At 29.1% G+C, this 19,314-nt stretch overlaps 4 protein-coding genes across 4 annotated transcripts in view; all 4 read left to right on the forward strand.

The window, feature by feature from the left end:
* Window positions 1-4,160, forward strand: LOC145306456 (oplophorus-luciferin 2-monooxygenase non-catalytic subunit-like). Its single transcript, XM_080148554.1, has 6 exons — window positions 1-34; window positions 361-503; window positions 1,442-1,720; window positions 2,958-3,329; window positions 3,554-3,627; window positions 3,744-4,160. The coding sequence occupies exons 3-6, from the start codon at window positions 1,453-1,455 to the stop codon at window positions 3,819-3,821; spliced, it is 792 nt and encodes a 263-aa protein (XP_080004680.1). The 5' UTR covers window positions 1-34; window positions 361-503; window positions 1,442-1,452; the 3' UTR covers window positions 3,822-4,160.
* On the forward strand, window positions 4,157-11,994 carry LOC145306453 (uncharacterized). The gene is made up of 8 exons (XM_080148549.1): window positions 4,157-4,270; window positions 5,352-5,419; window positions 5,797-5,837; window positions 6,130-6,278; window positions 6,931-7,215; window positions 10,194-10,562; window positions 11,046-11,119; window positions 11,440-11,994. The coding sequence occupies exons 1-8, from the start codon at window positions 4,168-4,170 to the stop codon at window positions 11,515-11,517; spliced, it is 1,167 nt and encodes a 388-aa protein (XP_080004675.1). The 5' UTR covers window positions 4,157-4,167; the 3' UTR covers window positions 11,518-11,994.
* The window catches only part of LOC145306455 (uncharacterized), a 16,736-nt gene continuing 9,410 nt past the window's right edge, over window positions 11,989-19,314 (forward strand). The window contains exon 1 of the mRNA XM_080148552.1: window positions 11,989-12,104. Within this exon, the coding sequence (XP_080004678.1) occupies window positions 12,002-12,104 (103 nt within the window). The 5' untranslated portion in view covers window positions 11,989-12,001. The remainder of the gene's footprint in view (window positions 12,105-19,314) is intronic.
* LOC145306454 (oplophorus-luciferin 2-monooxygenase non-catalytic subunit-like) overlaps window positions 15,724-19,314 on the forward strand; it is an 8,402-nt gene continuing 4,811 nt past the window's right edge. Inside the window, exons 1-6 of the mRNA XM_080148550.1 lie at window positions 15,724-15,952; window positions 16,379-16,452; window positions 16,691-17,201; window positions 17,721-17,813; window positions 18,086-18,154; window positions 18,656-18,695. Of these exons, the coding sequence (XP_080004676.1) occupies window positions 17,192-17,201; window positions 17,721-17,813; window positions 18,086-18,154; window positions 18,656-18,695 (212 nt within the window). The 5' untranslated portion in view covers window positions 15,724-15,952; window positions 16,379-16,452; window positions 16,691-17,191. The remainder of the gene's footprint in view (window positions 15,953-16,378; window positions 16,453-16,690; window positions 17,202-17,720; window positions 17,814-18,085; window positions 18,155-18,655; window positions 18,696-19,314) is intronic.

Here is a 19,314-nt window from a genome sequence, read left to right on the forward strand (position 1 = left end):
ATTTTGATTATGAGACAGATGAATATTTGGGCAGGTCAGGATAAATGGTTAACCAATTTTTAATATACTTAAATGTATCAAGGTCTATCAATTGTAAATTAAAAGATTGAGATTCTTTTTTTTTATTTAACCATAAACTGTAACTTTATAAATTGATATATTGCAAATCTACAAAATAAGTTCTTTTTTGCTAATTTATAAATTTATGAGACTTTTAACAGTTTTCAATTTTTATAAAGGAGTAAAGATAATTATTAAAAAATACAAATCCCTCAATAACAAATTTGCCAACGCTAAATTTCTTGACCAATACCACAACCTCACTCTGTTTCTAAAATGTTTACCTATCCTCGATAACAGATTCTTAAGTTGCTCCTTTTTGAATAATGAGGATCCTGAGTTAATACATGAAATTTTCTCACAATTTGATGAAACAAACAACAAATTTAATGAAGTTCAAATTTCAACTTTAACAAACTTTGTCTTTGATGAAAATACCACAGGTAAATTAAAATAATAATATACAGCATGAGCTCTAAAAAAGCAGTTTTAAGGATTAACTGTCCTATTTTTTTAATCCATCTAAAGTTTAAAAAAAAAACAATTAAGAAAAAAAACTTTTTTGGTTTTTATCTGTAGTATTTTTTTATATCTTACTACAGAAAGAATGATAGACAGACAGACAGTATTACAGATGGAATGCTAGACAGACAGACAAGAAGAAAGACAGACAATTTCAAGTGAAAAAAAGTCTACAAAGGACTCACCCATCTATTTCTAATAGCAACCAAGAAAATGTCTACCTTATAGCAGTCAAACAAATAAATAGACAGACAGACGGAAAGAGAGATTGACAGACAGTAAGAAAGAGAAGAACAGATAGACAGACAGACAGACAGTCAAAGAGTATTTTGGTGACAAAAAACATGGACATTTTAAAGTTATAAGCAATCATAGAATAGCTCCACTGCTTATGGCGTAAAAGAATATAGTTCAAAACTAATAGACAAAAAGGTATTATTAAAAAATGCTATGACCCTAAAGAGCTTTTAAAAAGACTTCATCTTAGATTAAATATAGTGCTAATAAGTTACTGGTTTTAGGTAAACTGATAATGGAGTAATTTATAGTTTTTATAGATTTTGTTGAATATTCAAAACAATGACCCACCAGTGCAATTCAAAGAAGCTGCTTTTGAAAACCCTGATTCAGTGTTGTATTTTATCTCTGTCTATGGTTATTATGATATGAACTGCTGGAACTTTGGTCCAGGGACCCTAGATAACTTCTTTCACTTATCTTTATCTTTTTGTTTATTATTCATACAAATTTTCAATAATTTTTACAAGACATATCTTTCTAACCTTTTTACCAACAGAAATCAATCATCATTTTGGTTTGTGATAAGTTAAATGTATTATTAATTAATAACTAATTTTAGGAAAACTTATAATGGAGAGACTCATAATTGATGTTTATTATTATGATATCTATGAAACTCCAGTGCTATTCAAAGAAACTGCTTTCGAAAACTCTAATTCAGTGTTGGGTTCTTTATTTGTCTATGGTATTTTAAATAATGTTGTGAACTGGAATTTTGGTCCAGGTACCTTAGATAACCTGGAAAATCTAAATTATCTTGAACTCTATAGTTATGACTATGACTCTGGACCATTCCCTCCAACAGTTTTGTTCTCATTGCAAGAACTAACATTCATAGGCAAGTGTTTATATAATAAGATACACAAACAAAGTAATATTGTAACATAAATTAAATTAAAATCTTTAAACAGCACTTTTTTATGTGTTGTTGAAATAATCAATAAGTATTTTTACATTACTGTCAAATATTTGTAACATAAAACTTGAAATAATGCTACATCAATTTTTGTTTTGCTAACTTGCAACAATTTTTGTCTGATTTGGTGGAGAATTGACTTTATTTTCAAAAATTAAGATATTATGGTTTTTCCTTTCAAATAGCTGCAATATCAATTTATGGAGGTTAGAAAAATTTAGTAGATTTTCAACTCATTAAAAAGCCATTTAAAAATGTTTAAAAAAATTTTGTTATTCAAAATAAAGGCTATTGTGTCAGTCTTACCGCAGTTAAAGCTGTGACAGCTTAAATGATAGAAGCTGATAATATATAAACTTTAAAATGTATTTTAAAGGAATGGACCATTTTTTGGATTTTCTTAAAGGAAGCCTGCAATAAATACCACGCTTTAACTGCTGAAAGACTGCCACAAGTAGACCCAATAACCCAAATTTGAAGCCTTCAGCTTCAATAACAAAAAAGTTCTAGGCATTTTAAAATAACATTTTATGTACAATGAAAATTTTGAAAGAAATTCAATGCTAATGTTAGAAATTAAATTACTTGGCCTAGAAACTAAATTATAAGCTTATTTTTGTCATAAATTTAGATTGCCAGTAAATAATTATATTTTTACAATAAAAATACCCATTTTTATTGTCAAAATTATTAAGAAAATTAAGTTTAACTTGCATTGTACCGAGTGTACTGTAGTTAATCAGAAGGCTGAATCAGCTTAGCAACCAATCACAGCTAAGCTTGTATTAGTTTCCCCCTTTGTTTCCGCTATGATTTTTGTTTACAAATGCAATTAAATCGAATTTTTTTCATAGATTTTGACTATGAAATGTGGTATTTTTATTGTAAAAATGTAATCAGTTGCCGGTAATCTAAGTTTCTGACAATAATAAGGTAATTTAATATTGTTTTTTCTTTTATAAGCATTGGAAATCTTTCAAAACTTTCATTGTACATAAAATGCTATTTTGAAATGCCTAAAACTTTTTTGTTATAGAAGCTGAAGGCTTTAAATTTGGGGTATTAGGTCTACTTGTGGCAGTCTTTCAGCAGTTAAAGCATGGTATTTCTTGCAGGATTCCTTTAAATTTAAATATATTATATAACCCATTTATATTAGGAAAAACAACATTGTCAACCTTCTCATATGTAACTATGCCAAATTTGAGAAGTTTGAATATTATATATTTCTATCCTGGATCAACTCTGCCTGATAATATGCTGTACAATCTTCCTGGGTTAGAAAAGTTTAGGCTTTCGTCTAGTTATGTAGAAACAATTCCTGATGGCTTTTTTACCTATGTAACCTCTTGTAAGAACTTTATGTTAGACAGTAATAAAATTCAAACCATTGATTTGGGGAGTCTTAATCCAAATGCCAAGGTTGATTGGGGCTACAACCAAATCCATCAGTTGCTAGAAAAGAATTTTCGACCATTTGTTGAGAACATCTTAAATACTCCTAATGCCAATGGAACTATTCATCTATATGGTAAGTTTTTAAATTTAAATAAATTATAACAGAAATTATATTGAAGGAGGGGGGGGGGGTACAGTTCTTCAAAAGGTCCTTTGAGGAAATATGTCATTTAGCTGATTGAAAATTTAAGAATTAAAAATAATAGCCTATACAAAAACACTTTATTACAAGGACTGCATTGGAAGATTTCAATGTAAATTTTCTAATAAAATAAAGCAACTATTATTTTTCAATAGGAAATCCACTAGAGTGCTCCTGTGACATCAAGTGGTTGGTGGTAGATCTCAAAGATGGTCTAGAAATATTTCGGGTATCAATTTAATTATTTTTGATTACAATATAAAAATCTTATCATTTTTCACACCAAGAGAATGCAATGGTAAGGAAACTTTAATTGTAAAGACTAGTCTAATATATTTTCTTCAGGGTGCTCAATGTGCAGATGGAAGAGCTTTAGCTGATGTGGACCCTGTGCTCTTGGAAATTGAATGTCCTGACTTTTAGTGTTCAACACAATTCTATTCACAGTTCACTTGAGAATAAAATAGGTTTTCATAGGATAACTAATGTGGGTTTGATAAAACAAGTATTGCTGATTTGTCTTTAGTAGCCAAATCATCTTAAGTATTTAAGCAAAAAAATTTTAAACTAATATTCAAAATCTTCAAAAGCTTGATAAATTCTTATGTTAATTTCTCTCTATGATTTTGAAACATATTACTGAAAATCTTTAGATTTATTTGCACTAAATAAAATTTGGCAATCATATCTGGCAATCATAGCTAATTCAGTAATGCTTGTCTTTAAAAAAACCACCTTACATTACTTATGATTATTTCAGAAGTGAAAAATGGTTTTACCTGATTACCTTGAAGTTCTCTTGTTGGTTTGTCTCTGTTCTACAACCCTTGCTTCCAACATTCAGATTAAATCTGATCAAAACATAGTCCTAGGTAAGAGTATCTAGTATTTATTGAATACAATTTTTTTGATATTTTTTTTTGCCTTGTTTGAAATTAGTTATTTTATTTTTGCAAACTTATTTGGAAAAATAAGTAGCTATTTTTTAGTAGTGCATTCTACTATATAATTGAGGTCAGTCCATTTGTCTATCTGAGAAGCTTAAAATGAATTTTTGAATGTGTTTTATTTCATTATAGATAACTAATTTTTTATGCTGCACCTGCGCTACCTTGGATATAATTGTACTTGTTAGATTACCTATTTTAATGTCTAATGCGGTCTTATTAGTTTTTAAAGCTAATAATTTATGTAATTCCTTAAAGGAAGCCTGCAAGAAATACCACGATTAAACCGCTGAAAGACTGCCACAAGTAGACCAAATACCCTAAATTTAAAGCTTTCGGCTTCAATAACAAAATGTTCTAGGCATTTTAAAATGACATTTTATGTACAATGAAACTTTTGAAAGATTTCCATTGCTCATAATAGAAAAAAAAACAATATTAAATTACATCGCCTAGACAAAAAATTAAAACCTTATCTTTGTCAGAAACTTAGATTGCTGGCAACTGATTACATTTTTACAATAAAAACTCCACCTTTCATAGTGAAAATCACTGAAAAAATTCAGTTTAAATTGCGGGAAAAAATGAAACTAATGCAAGCTCAGCTGTGATTGGCTATTGAGATGATTCAGCCTTCTGATTAGCTGGAAATAATACAGTACTCTCAGTACAACGCAAGTTAAAATTTTTTTTTTCAATGATTTTGACTATAAAATAGGTATTTTTATTGTAAAAATATAATTAGTTACTGGCAACCTAAATTTATGACAAGCTTATAATTTTGTTTCTAGGCCACATAGTTTAATTTCAAAATTTCTAACATGAGCAGTCAAAATCTTTCAAACTTTTCATTGTACATAAAATGTCATTTTAAAATGCCTAGAACTTTTTTGTTATTAAAGCTGAAGGCTTCAAATTTGGAATAATATTTCTACTTGTGGCAGTCTTTCAGCAGTTAAAGCGTGATATTTCTTGCAGGCTTCCTTTAACTGGAAAAATTGTTTAGATGTAAAGAGTAAAGATGTTCAATGTGCAAATCCTTCTCCCGAAGCAATTTATCCAGCTTGCTTTTGTAGGAAACAATTTATTTTCAAATATTTAAAAATTTAAGCTTTTTAATATCTTGTGTCATATGTAGCAGATTAATTAATTGTATATTTAGGAAAGTTAGAATTGTTAGAATTTGCATGATGATTCCTTTAACAGTTAGGAAGTGTTTAGAAAGTGTGACATATTATAATTGTTACCACAAAGTCATTTTTTTATGATACCTTATGCATCTGGTTTCTGGAAGAAAGATTCCCAGAACAATAAGGTACAATATTATAATATTTTAAGCATAGCATCTGTTTTACTGTCTCAGGTCGTAAACTACTAAAAAACACAAGCTAGGCAAAATGAAAAAAATGTAAAGTGCTTACTATTTTTTTTATTGAAAATTATATGTTAACAGTCATCGGTTTGATTATGAGACAGATGAATATTTGGGCAGGTCAGGATAAATGGTCAACAAATTGTCCATATAGATAAATATATCTAGGTCTACTAATTGGAAATTAAAATATTAAGATTCACATTTTTTTTTTTAATTCTGCCATGAATCTGTAACTTTATAAACTTGTATATTGCATATTTTATTGTATATTTTAATAGTTTTTAATTTTTATAAAGATGGTTATTAAAAAATGCATATCCTTTAATTATAAATTTGCCAAAGCTAAATATCTTTACCAATACCACAAACTCACTATGTTTCTAAAATGTTTACCTATCCTTGATAACAGATTCTTATATTGCGACTTTTGGATTTATGATGAGCCTGAGTTAATACATGAAATTTTCTCACAATTTAATGAAACAAACAACAAATTTTATGAAGTTTTCATTTCCAAAGCATATTTAACAAACTTTGTTTTTGATGAAAATACCACAGGTAAATTAAAATGATAATGTACAGCATGAGCTCTAATAAAGCAGTTTTAAGAATTAACTGTCCTAATTTTTTAATGTAACAACCATCTAAAGTTTCAAAAAAAGTAGTTGAGAAAAAGAACTTTTTTGGTTTTTATCTGTTGTTACTTTTTATATCTTACTACAGAAAGAATGATAGACAGACAGACAGTATTACAGATAAAATGCTAAACAGACAGACAGATGGAAACACAGACAGACAGACAATAATGCAGACTGAAGGACAGAAAAATAGACAGACAAGAAGAAAGACAGACAATTTCAAGTGAAAAAATCTAGAAAGGACTCACCCATCTATTTCCAATAGCAACCAAGAAAATGTCTACATTACAGCATTTAAACAAACAGACGAACAGAGAGATTGACAGACAGAAAGACAGAGAAGGACAGATAGACAGACAGACAGACAGTAAAATAGTATTAGGGTTAAAAAAACATGGACATTTCAAAATTATAAGCAATCATAGAATAGCTTCACTACTAATGATATGAAAGAATCTAGTTCAAAACTAATAGACAAAAAAGGAATAATTGCTAAATGCTATGGTCATAAAGGGATTTTAAAAAGACTTCATCTTAGATTAGATATATTGATAATAAATAACTGGTTTTAGGTAAACTGATAATGGAGAAATTTATAGTCAGTGTTGATATGTATATTCAAAATGACCCACCAGTGCAATTCAAAGAAACTGCTTTTGAAAATTCTAATTCAGTGTTAGGTGCTATCTCGGTCAATAGTCCTGATCCATATTTTCCTATGAACTACTGGAACTTTGGTCAAGGCACCCTAGATAACTTGAAAAATCTTAATCATCTAGAACTTTTTAATTATAACTATGATACTGAACCATTCCCACCATCAGTTTTGTTCACATTGCAAGATCTATCATTCAAAGGCAAGGGTTTTTATGATTTGACACAAATAAATATACATCAACAGAAATTAAAATGAAAGTGAAACAAGTTGATGATTTTTTTGTTTTAGTAAAATTAATAAATATTTTTCTCGTAAGATAGGAACCAGTTCTCATCCCCACGAAAATGTCTAGCATCGTATTATATCCAACTTTTTATGAATATAGAAATGTACAATCATAAGTTTTTTAACCCTTCGGCACCACAGGGCTAAAAAAACTGGTTTTAATCTTATAATTGTACATTCTATATACACAGAAAAGCAGTTTATAATACGATGAAAGAAATAACTATTACATTACTGCCAAAAATTTTTAACACAAAAATATATCAAAATTTAGTTTATCTTAATAACATGAAACTATTTTAAACTTTTTTAATGGAATAATAACTTCATTTTCATTTTCAAAATTTAGGTAAATGATTAAAGTAGCTATAAATACTGTTAAATTTTTATATTTAAACAAAAATTTATCTAATGTATTTGGTCATTAATTATTTAGTACCATCTATCTCGGCTCCTGTTACAGATAAAGACGTAAAATTCTGGTGGTTCATGTGTATTTTTAGAGAAAATTACTTTTTCTAGTCATAGCGGTCATACCACTTCTTAGCCGCTTTTTAGTGGCCAGCCGCTAAATTTTAAAACAGCTGTAGAGCGGCCAATTTTGCTGACCAAATTTTAGGACGAACTTTTATGTTTCATAAAAAATAACAGAAACTGCCATTTTCGGCGGTTACGGCAGTAAAACGGCGGTTGGCGGCGCCAATTAATATTTTTATCTGTTTATTGTTGCTCAAGGATTTACCAAAAAAATTTATAGGTCTCTAGCTGTAATAGAAGCCACGATATTCATGATATATGTCTGTAGTAAAAGCCGGACAAAAATCGGTCATAAAGTCGGTCAGGGAGCGGTCAAACGGTCATAACACCACTTTTCTCAGATGGTCATTGATATCTAAGTATTCACCAAAAAAATTTTAGGTTTCTACCTTATACACAAAAGTCATAATGTAAAAATTAAGATTTATTTAGAATTTTTTCTAATTTTGGTGCTACTCAACTGACTTTGACCGGACACCACGACCGACACAGAACAGATATCCTAATATCATCAACTCTTGCCGACGTATAACTACTAAAGTTAAAAAGTCATGAAGTCACAGCTCTCCATCTTACATACAAAAAAAGTGAGATTGAAAAAACTAGAGGGGGGGGGGGCTCTTGGAGCAACAAGTATTTGAAGCAATTTTGAAAGGGGTAGTTGCACGAAATGCATTTGAACTTAATTTAGTTAACCACATATTTTTTGCTAGTTAATGGGTTTAACTACATTTATATGGCATATATTTGAAAAAATTTAACTTTTTACCACTTAGTTTTTAAAATATCAAGACTTGAGAATCATCTTTTTGTATGGATATAAGCAATTTAAAAAGACGATTTTCAAGTCTTGATATTTTAACAAGGATGACAACATCCATAAGTAGCAAAGCACAAAATTTCGTGGATGGGACTGACGGTCATTGTTGTTTTCTTCAAACGACGGGAAATTTAATTTTGATATCTTTAACTGAAAAAATTTTGAAAATCGATTAATAAACACCAAAGATATGGGGAAAAATGTAAAAAATATAAAAATAGCTAAAAACCTGCAAAAAGGCAGTCTGACCGTCATTGTTGATTTCTTCAAATGACCGGAAATTTAATTTTGATATCTTTAACTGAAAAAATTTTGAAAATCGGTCCATAAACTCAAAAAATATGGGGGAAAATGTAAAAAATATAAAAATAGCCAAAAACCTGCAAAAGGGCAGTCTGACTGTCATTGTTGTTTTCCTCAAACGATGGGAAATTTAATTTTGATATATCTAACTGAAAAAATTTTGAAAATCGGACCATAAACACCAAAGATATGAGGAAAAATGTGGAAAATAAAAAAATAGCCTAAAACCTGCTAAAAAGCCGTCCGACCGCCTTTGATGTTTTATAGTTAATTGTGCTCCTTAATGATGGGAATGTTGTCAAAAAATTTCAGCTTTCTATCTTTTATAGGAGCTGAGTAAATCTCATTTCCCCCATAGCGTTACGGACGGACTGACTGACTGACGGACGGACTGACTGACGGACGGACAAAGTGAATTATAGAGTAGCTTCGCTACTAAAAACTATGTGGTAGAAAATTGAAATTCTATCAAATATATGCCATATAAATGTAGTTTAACTCATTAAACTATGTGGTAGAAAATTGAAATTCTTTCAAATATATGCCATATAAATGTAGTTTAACTCGTTAACCAGGAAAAAATATGCGGTTCACTAAATTAACCCTTAACAGTCAGGCCTCCTGCCGCACCTTAATTGGTTGGGGGGAGGGGCGTTAAAATTAAAAGTCTCTAAGTCAAAAATTGTGGCCACAGGAGCCTTTTAAAGATTTTTGGAGACCTGGAGGATCAGGACCTGCAGGATCATATCTGGAACCTGAAAATAACACCTATATTTAATATTAGGAGGTACTACTAGAGAATATTTTAGTATTTTGGTAAGATAAAATGCTTTGTTTAGGTCAAAAAAAATATCTTTGCTCTTTACCTGTATGACCCTGCCAGGTTTGCTGGCATCCTGTGCCTGCCAGGACGGAGATATTCAAAAAATTCTCAGTTATGTGTCATACCCATACTTAAAAAGTCACGCAGTTTGGGCTCTTTATCTTTTACACGCAGAAAATAAGATAGAAAAAACCTGAGGGGGGAGGGCGTTCAACGCCCCCCACCACCTGACCATTAAGTTCAAATGCATTTTGTGCAACTACCCCTTTATGTTTATTTCATGAAATGGGGAAATGGACATTTTCAAGTTATTAAATTATTTGTAACAGTTTAATTTGCACTTAAACCTACAGAAACTATAAAATATATAAACTTGTTAACTTAAAATTATAAAACCCAAATATATCAGGAGACACACAATTGTCAAGCTTCTCATATGTAGCTATGCCTAACTTGAAAAATTTGAATTTGTATTACTATCTTGGATCAAGTCTGCCACCCTATATGTTGTACAATCTTCCTGGATTAGAAACATTTATGCTTTGGTATAGTGGAGTAGAAACAATTCCTGATGGATTTTTTACCTATGCGACCTCTTGTGAGAAACTAATGCTGTTTGGAAATTTTATTAATTACATTGATTTGGGAGGTCTTAATCCCTCTGCTTGGGTTGATTTGAGGTACAACCAAATCAATAAGTTACAAGAGAAGAATTTCAGACCATTTGTTGAGAATGTCTTATATACTTCTAATGCCAATGGAACTGTTCTTCTAGATCGTAAGCTTTATAGTTTAAATAAATTAACCTCAGTAATTATATTGAAGTAAAACAACTATATTGATGTCTATAGCCTATGATTATTTAAACATTAAATAATTTAAATGTACCTTCTAAAAATTTTCTCTTTAATTTTTACAACAAATTGGAAAAAAAAGTTGGGGTTGTGTTTCTTCTTTGTGTAACCTGCAGAGCATTTTCTCTTGGGAGCCCTAACAGGGTCTATACCTTTGAAGGGCCCTAAACTAGAAAAAGAAAAAAAACTATCACTTTATTTTTTTCAATTCATTTAAAAAAAGGGGGGGGGGGGAGGGTTCATTACTCCAAAAGGCCCTTTAAAGGAAAATTTTATTTAGCTTATTGAAAGTTTAATACTTAAAAAATAATAGCCTTTACAAAAACTTTATATTACAAGGACTAGAAGATTTTAATGTAAATTTTCTAATATAAAAAAAACTAAATATGTATTATTTCATTTCATAGGAAATCCACTAGAGTGCTCATGTGACATCAAGTGGTTAGTGGTAGATCTCAGAGATGGTCTACAAATATTCCAGGTAGTGATTTAATTAATCTTTATGATAAATTATTTGAATTTTTAAGAGACTTAAATTTCCCTTACTATGATAAAATATCATTATTTTTTCTCTCTTTTTTATCTCATGCTAGTAAATATACTAGATTGTCTTGTGGCACTTTTATTTTTAGATTTGATTCTAATGGTGATTTATAAAATCAAACTTTGTGTCTTTAAATGATGGGGTCTTTAAATACTATTTAGAAGATATTTTTAAAAATTAATAATTAATAGAAATATATTAAAAATTTAAAATTTTCACATATAGTAATTATCAACAATCACTAATATTTTCTTCAGGGTGCTCAATGTGCAGATGGAAGAGCTTTAGCTGATGTGGACCCTGTGCTGTTGGAAATTGAATGTCCTGACTTTTAGTGTTCAACACAATTCTATTCACAGTTTTCTTGAAAATAAAATGGGTTTTCATAGATTAAGATAACTAATGTGGATTTGATAAAACAAGTATTGCGGATTTGTCTTTAGTAGCCAAATCATCTTAAGTATTTAAGCAAAACTCTTTTAAACTTATATTCAAAATCTTCAAAAGCTTCATAAATTTTTATGTTAATAACTCTCTATGATTTTGAAACATATTACTGAAAATCTTTAGATTTATTTGCACTAAATAAAATTGGCAATCATATCTGGCAATCATAGCTAATTCAGTAATGCTTGTCTTTAAAAAAACCCACCTTATATACATTGATATTTCTGTCCTTTGATTTTTATAAATGCTTTCATTATTTTCATTTCATTTTAAAATCTGTATTAAGAAAAGAAAGTTGAAAAATGTATCAAATCAGTCATCTAAATGTAAGTATTTACATTTTATTACTTATGACTATTTCAGAAGTGAAAAATGGTTTTATCTGATTACCTTCATGTTTTCTTGGTGGTTTGTCTCTGTTCAACAACCATTGCTTCCAACATTCAGATTCAATCCAACTACAACAAAGCCCTAGGTAGTAGTGTCTTTATATATATATATATAATTTTCTCAAAAACTACGAAAGATAGAGGTTCACTTTTTTTAGTTAGTTTTTCCTACCTATGGGGTTGATATAATCATTTCTTTTAAATTTGCACTCAGACTGCGTTTTAGCCACTTTCACATATTGCTTTATTTAAATATTTTTGAGATTCTATCATTGATACCACCTTCACTTTCCCCCCCTGATTAATGGGGGATTTTTCATGTTTTAATGAAGCTGTTTGTGTTGATCCTTTATTGGCAGAAACATGTTTTATTCCCTGCAGATAAACATTGATTACATTTTCAATCGATTTCTTTTCAAATAAAAATCCCTTCAAAATTTGACATGATAAAACTAACATCTTATGACAAAGTTTTTGATGCTTTTCCTTAAATACTTATAGACATAATTATCCTTCTTATTAGTATACCTATTTAAATATCTAATGTTGTTTTATTAGTTTTTAAAGCTAATAATTTATGTAATTCCTTAACTGGTAAAATTGTTTAGGTGTAAACAGTAGAGATGTTCAATGTACAAATCCTTCTCCCGAAGCAATTGGTCCAAATTGTTATTGTAGGAAACAATTTATTTTCCAACATTTAAAAATTTATACTTTTTAATATCTATGTCATATGTGGCATATTAATTAATTGTAAATTAAGAAAAGTTAGAATTGTTAGAATTTGCATGATGATTCCTGTAACAGTTAGGAACAGTTTAGAAAGTGTGACATATTGTAATTGTTACCAGAAAGTCATTTTTTTAAGATACCTTATTCATCTGGTTTCTGGAAGAAAGATTCCCAGAACAATAAGGTACAATAATATAATATTTTAAGCATAGCATTTTTTAAATAATTGAAAATTAAATGTTTACAGTCATCGGTTTGATTATGAGACAGATGAATATTTGGGCAGGTCAGGATAAATGTTCAATAAAATTTCCATATTGATAAATATATCTAGGTCTATTAATTGGAAATTAAAACATTGAGATTCACATTTTTTTTAAATTCTGCCATGAAACTGTAACTGTATAAATTTGAATATTGCATATCTACAAAATAAGTTTTTTTTGCTATAGATTTTAATAGTTTTTAATTTTTATAAAGAAGTAAAGATGGTTATTAAAAGATACATATCCCTTAATTACAAATTTGCCAAAGCTAAATATCTTTACCAATACCACAACCTCACTATGTTTCTAAAATGTTTACCTATCCTTGATAACAGATTCTTATATTGCGACTTATATTTGATTTATGAGGATCCTGAGTTAATACATGAAATTTTCTCACAATTTGATGAAACAAACAACAAATTTTATGAAGTTCACATTTCCACAGCAACTTCAACAAACTTTGTTTTTGATAAAAATACAACAGGTAAAACTGTTTTTAACCTATTTTTGAATGGGGGGTCAAAAATATACTAGGACACCTATAGAATCAGACTGCAGAGCCCAAATTTGAATTAAGTCCCCAATAAACTTTTTTGGGGGGATTTAAAAATTAATTTTTAGTGTTGCTGTAATCATTTTGACCGAAGCAAAAGCTCTTTTTTTACTTCGGGTAATATTGTGGCTTACAGAACATTTTTATATAATTCACTTTATATTGATACAATAAAAAAAACATTACTCTGTTCATTGGAAATAATTTTTTTTTCCAAAACAATTAATTTCATTGAAAAATCTAACATTTACAATAAAACAAATAATTCTGAAATCTAACCAATAGGAAGTCTTCTTTTATTTCAATTCCTAACAATTCAAAAAAAGAGTGTTTTCACAAAGTGACTTATTTCCAATGTAGTTAAATTTTTTTTATTTAATTAAAATGAAAAGAATGAAAACCATACACATAAAAGATACATTCTTTTTAAAATTATTTTAAAAAATAAGTTTGAATAATCTTATTTTATAACGCATTTGTATATGTGACAAAAATAAATTTGTTGTATTGCATAAACATTTGTTGTCATTTAACCCTTTACAGCCATTTTTTATGTTTTTAAAATAAGTGAGAGAACACAAACATGTTAATGTTAATTCGTTGATATATTATAAAGAATTAACTTTTTAGTGAATTTTTATAGTAAAATCATAAGGCCTAATTTTACTCTATACCAGAATACAATATTTATGAAGCAAAACACTCTAAAAGCTACGAATTTTACCCAAATAAAAAAACCCTTTTGCTTCGGTCAAAATGATCACGGCAACAGTAAAAATTAATATTTAAATCTTTTCAAAAGTTTATTGGGGATTTAATTCAAATTTAGGCTCTGCAGTCTGATTCTACTTGTGTCATAGTATATTTTTATATACGTTTTAAAAATAGGTTAAAAACAGTTAAATTAAAATGATAATGTACAGCATGAGCTCTAATAAAGCAGTTTTAAGAATTATCTGTCCTAATTTTTTAATGTAACAACCATCTAAAGTTTCAAAAAAAGTAATTGAGAAAAAGAACTTTTTTGGTTTTTATCTGTTGTTATTTTTTATATCTTACCACAGAAAGAATGATAGACAGACAGACAGTATTACAGATAGAATGCTAGACAGACATACATGCAGACTGAAGGACAGGCAAGAAGAAAGACAGACAATTTCAAGTAAAAAAATCTACTAAGGACTTACCCTTACCCTTTTCTTTTCTTCATCTTACATTAGATATATTGATAATAGATAACTGGTTTTAGGTAAACTGATAATGGAGAAATTTACAGTTGGTGTTGATACGTATATTCAAAACAATGACCCACCAGTGCAATTCAAAGAAACTGCTTTTGAAAACTCTGGTTCAGTGTTGGGTTCTATCACTGTCTATAGTTATTATGATTATTATTCTATGAACTGCTGGAACTTTGGTCCAGGCACTCTAGATAACCTGAACAATCTTACTTATCTTTACCTTCAGAGTTATGACTATGACACTGGACCATTCCCTCCATCAGTTTTGATCTCATTGCAAGATCTATCATTCGGAGGCAAGGGTTTATATAGTTTGACTTACTTACAAATGTAACAACATTACAACAGAAATTAAAATCTAAGTTTTCAAAACAGGAGTTTTTTATGTGTTTATGTGTTTTAAATCTAAAAATAGTTTTACATCACTGTCAAAATTGTGTAACATACAAAATTGAAATAATCCAACTTGCAACATTTTTTGCTTTTTATATGGCTGGTTAATCTAGGTATTTAATTTAGCTTATTAAATTAGCCAATATTTTTTTTAGTCCCAATATCTTAAGAATATTATTGGATGTACAGATTAATGACCCTAGTTTTAGAGTAGCTTGCACTGTTGATAAAAGAATAAAGAAATACTTACACTTACTATAATAGATGTGCAGGTTTAAATCTTAAAAGATATGCTGTAATTTAAAGGAGTAGTCCATTTTCTGGACTTTCTTCAAATCTATGTATAACTTTAATTTATATAACCCATTTATGTTAGGAGCGACAACATTGTCAACCTTCTCATATGTAACTATGCCTAACTTGAGAAGATTGGATATAGCTTTCTATCCTGGATCAACTCTGCCTTCAAATATGCTGTACAATCTTCCTGGGTTGGAAACCATTTGTGCTTTGGTCTAGTGAAGTAGAAACTATTCCTGATGGCTTTTTTACCTATGTAACCTCTTGTAAGAATTTAATATTGGATGGAAATAAAATTCAAACCCTTGATTTGGGGAGTCTTAATCCTTATGCCAGGGTTGATTTGGGCTACAACCAAATCTATCAGTTGCCAGAGAAGAATTTCAGACTATTTGTTGAGAATATCTTATATACTCCTAATGCCAATGGAACTATTCATCTATATGGTAAGTTTTTAAATTTAAAAAAAATATAATAAAAATTATATTGAAGGAGTACACTTATTTTAATGTCTGTAGCATTCATTTATTTAGCATTTTAACAATGTATCTATAAAGCTTCTAAAATACTTTCCCTTTATTCTTTAAACAAATTGGAAAAAAGTAGAGTTGTCTTTTAAGTACAACCTTCAGGGCATTTACCTTATTAGGGTCCTAACCTATTATTTCCAATTCATTTGAAAAACAATGGGGGGGTTCAGTTCTCCAAAAGGTCCTTTGAAGAAAAATGTCATTTAGCTTATTGAAAGTTAATACTTATAGATAATAGCCTGTACAAAAACACTTTATTACAAGGACTGGAAGTTTTTATTAAAATTTTCTTTTTTAATTATTTAATAGGAAATTATTATAATAATTATTTAATATGATTAGGAAATCGACTAGAGTGCTCCTGTGACATCAAGTGGCTGGTGGTAGATCTCAGAGATGGTCTAGGAGTATTCCAAGTAATGATTTAATAAATTTTAATGATAAATGATAATAAAAATTTCATGAGACTTCCATACTATGATAGAATATCATGATTATTTTCTTTATGTTTTTTTCAACATTATGTCTTCATATGATGAAGTCTTAGAATATTATTTATATAGTGAAAGATTATTCAAAATTGATAGTTTTTTTTTCTGTAAAATGATTTGAAGTGAGCAGTTACAAAACTGATATATAATATTTTTTCTTCAGGGCTGATGTGGATCCTGTGCTCTTGGAAATTGAATGTCCTGACTATTAGTGTTTTTCACAATTCTATTCACAGTTCCCTCAAGAACAGAATAAGTTTTTTAATGATAAGTATTGTTGATATGGATTTAGTAGCAAAAGCACCCAAATTATTTTAGTGAAAATCTTCCAAACTCATATTTAAAATCTTCTAAAGCTACATAAAATTTTATTTTATTAAGTCTCTATGATTCAAAACATCTTTAATCAAATTTTAAGATTAATTTGAATATTATAAATGCTGGTGATCTGGATACCATTCCAATTCAGTAATGATTATCTTTTTCAAAATCCACCTTAAATTTGTTAATATATTAGTGCTATGATTTAATGTTAATGTTGTCATTCTTGTAATTTCATCTAGTAGAACTGTTTTGGGAAAAGAAAGTTAAAACATGCATCAAATTAGTCTTCTAAATGTATTTATTTGAATTTCATTACTCATGATTTTTTCAGAGGTGAGAAATGGTTTTACCTGAGCTCGATCTTTAAATCGTTTATAGGTGATTTAAACCGGGGCGATTCATTTGGCGCACCATCAAATTATTAATATCAATCTTTAAATCGAATTTGCATGGGCGATTTGAATCGGGTAGTGGCGCGGGCCCGGCGCGGCAATGGCACTCACCGAGTGCCATTGCCGAACCAAATCGGGGTGATTTATTTAATAAATAAATATTTTTTTTTAATTACTTTAATATTTTATTGCAAAACTATCGTGAAAACATTTTTATAGTTATTTTCAAAATAAATTATATATTAATGTTTTATATAAAATACCATACGGACACGGCATTGTATATAAAATACCTTACTGACACTGCTTAAGTAATAAAGTTGTACTGGCGCGGATCGATATTTTAGTGAGTGCGCAGGCGATTTAACAACACCGCGCCGAAAATCTTTTAAAAATCCATGTTTTATAGGTTTTATACAGTTCACCTCTGAATCGCCCCGGTTTAAATCACCATAAAAACGATTTAAAGATCAAGCTCTGATTACCTTCATGTTCTCTTATTGGTTTGTCTCTGTTCTACAACCCTTGCTTCTAACATTCAGATTCAATCGAACCACAACAAAGCTTTAGGTAGGAATATCTAATATATTTTGATTACAACTAATATTTGGATTCTTATTTGGGCTTAGTAAAAAATTTGTTATTTCACTTTTGCAAACTCATCTGTAAAAGAATTTATTAATATTTTAACTTGATAAAACTTATATCACATGAAAATATAAATTTTTTATGCTGCACTACTTAATAAATCAATTGTCCTAGTAAGTTCAATATTAAATGGGGTTTTATTAGTTATTTAAGCTAATAGCTCATGCAATTCTACAACTTGTAAATTTGTTTAGATGAAAAGAGTAGAGATGTTCCATGTACAAATCCTTCTCCTGAATTGATTGGTCCATATTGCCATTGTTGGAAATAATTTATTTTCAAACTTGTATATATTTAAAGGCCAAGCTTATTCATAAGTAGAGTCAGTCCTTTTGTATGACGAATCAAACTCTACTGATAATGGGTAATTCATAAATGTTAGAATTCTCCTATTGATTACCATGATGATTCCTGTAACAGTTTGGTAAAGTTTAGAGGGCAGCATAATAATTGTGTTGAAAGTTTGTACATTAATTTAAATCATGAATTTTTTGCATGATACCTTAATCATCTGATTCCTAGAACAAGAAGGTATAATATTTTAAGCAAAGCATCTCTGTCCTCTGTCATCAAGTCCTAAACAATATTCTGTATTATACAATTGTACAAATTTGTTTCTACTTTTAAATTGATACTCTGCTTTTAATACTTTCACAGTCTTCAAGTGAATATGTCCATCTGTTTTATTGTCTTGGGTTGTAAACAAAAGGAAAAGTTGTAAATTGTATACTAAACGTCCAAATATTGAAAATAAAATATCAACAGGCATCAGTTTGATTATGTGACAGATGAATATTTGGGCAGGTCAGGATAAATGGTCAACAAAATTTTTAATGTAATTGAATATATCAAGGTCTAATAATTGTAAATTAAAAGATTGAGATTCTGTTTTTTTTTTTTTAAATTCTGCCACAGAACTGTAACTTTATAAATTGATTTATTGCAAATCTACAAATTAAGTTCTTTTTTTGCTAAGGGGGGGGGTTTTTAATGCAACCATCTCGTAATCAATGTATAAATGGCACTTAAAATTCGAATTTTGATCTGAAATTGTGCATGAGTAATCCTTGGTAGGTCTATTTTCCCTAAATTGAAAAAAAAAGTTGAAAAAGTAACAGCTCAGCCGTTTAGCCGTTTTTTGGCTATTTTTAGGGCAAATCTTCATAAATTACGTAGAAATTAACTTTTTGAAACATATTTTTGCTTTAAAGGACGCCTGCAAGAAATAACACGCTTTAACTGCTGAAAGACTGCCACAAGAAGACCCAATACCCCAAATTATAAGCCTTCAGCTTCAATAACAAAAAAGTTCGAGGCATTTCAAAATAGCATTTTATGTACAATGGAATTTTTGAAAGATTTCCAATGCTCATAAAAGAAAAAACAATATTAAATTACGATGCCTAGACATAAAATTATAACC

The sequence above is a fragment of the Acartia tonsa genome, chromosome 14, assembly GCF_053477335.1.
Source record: "Acartia tonsa isolate MP-2025a chromosome 14, ASM5347733v1, whole genome shotgun sequence".
NCBI lineage: Eukaryota > Metazoa > Arthropoda > Copepoda > Calanoida > Acartiidae > Acartia > Acartia tonsa.

Excerpts from the sequence above, each read along its gene's own strand:
- LOC145306456 (XM_080148554.1), top strand. The coding sequence starts at position 1,453 with ATGGAGAGACTCATAATTGATGTTTATTATTATGATATCTATGAAACT. Across the intron at positions 3,330-3,553 it reads TGGAACTATTCATCTATATG|GAAATCCACTAGAGTGCTCC; the intron begins GTAAGTTTTTAA and ends ATTTTTCAATAG. Across the intron at positions 3,628-3,743 it reads ATGGTCTAGAAATATTTCGG|GGTGCTCAATGTGCAGATGG; the intron begins GTATCAATTTAA and ends TATTTTCTTCAG.
- LOC145306453 (XM_080148549.1), top strand. The coding sequence starts at position 4,168 with ATGGTTTTACCTGATTACCTTGAAGTTCTCTTGTTGGTTTGTCTCTGT. Across the intron at positions 5,838-6,129 it reads ACAGATGAATATTTGGGCAG|ATTCTTATATTGCGACTTTT; the intron begins GTCAGGATAAAT and ends CCTTGATAACAG. Across the intron at positions 7,216-10,193 it reads GCAAGATCTATCATTCAAAG|GAGACACACAATTGTCAAGC; the intron begins GCAAGGGTTTTT and ends CAAATATATCAG.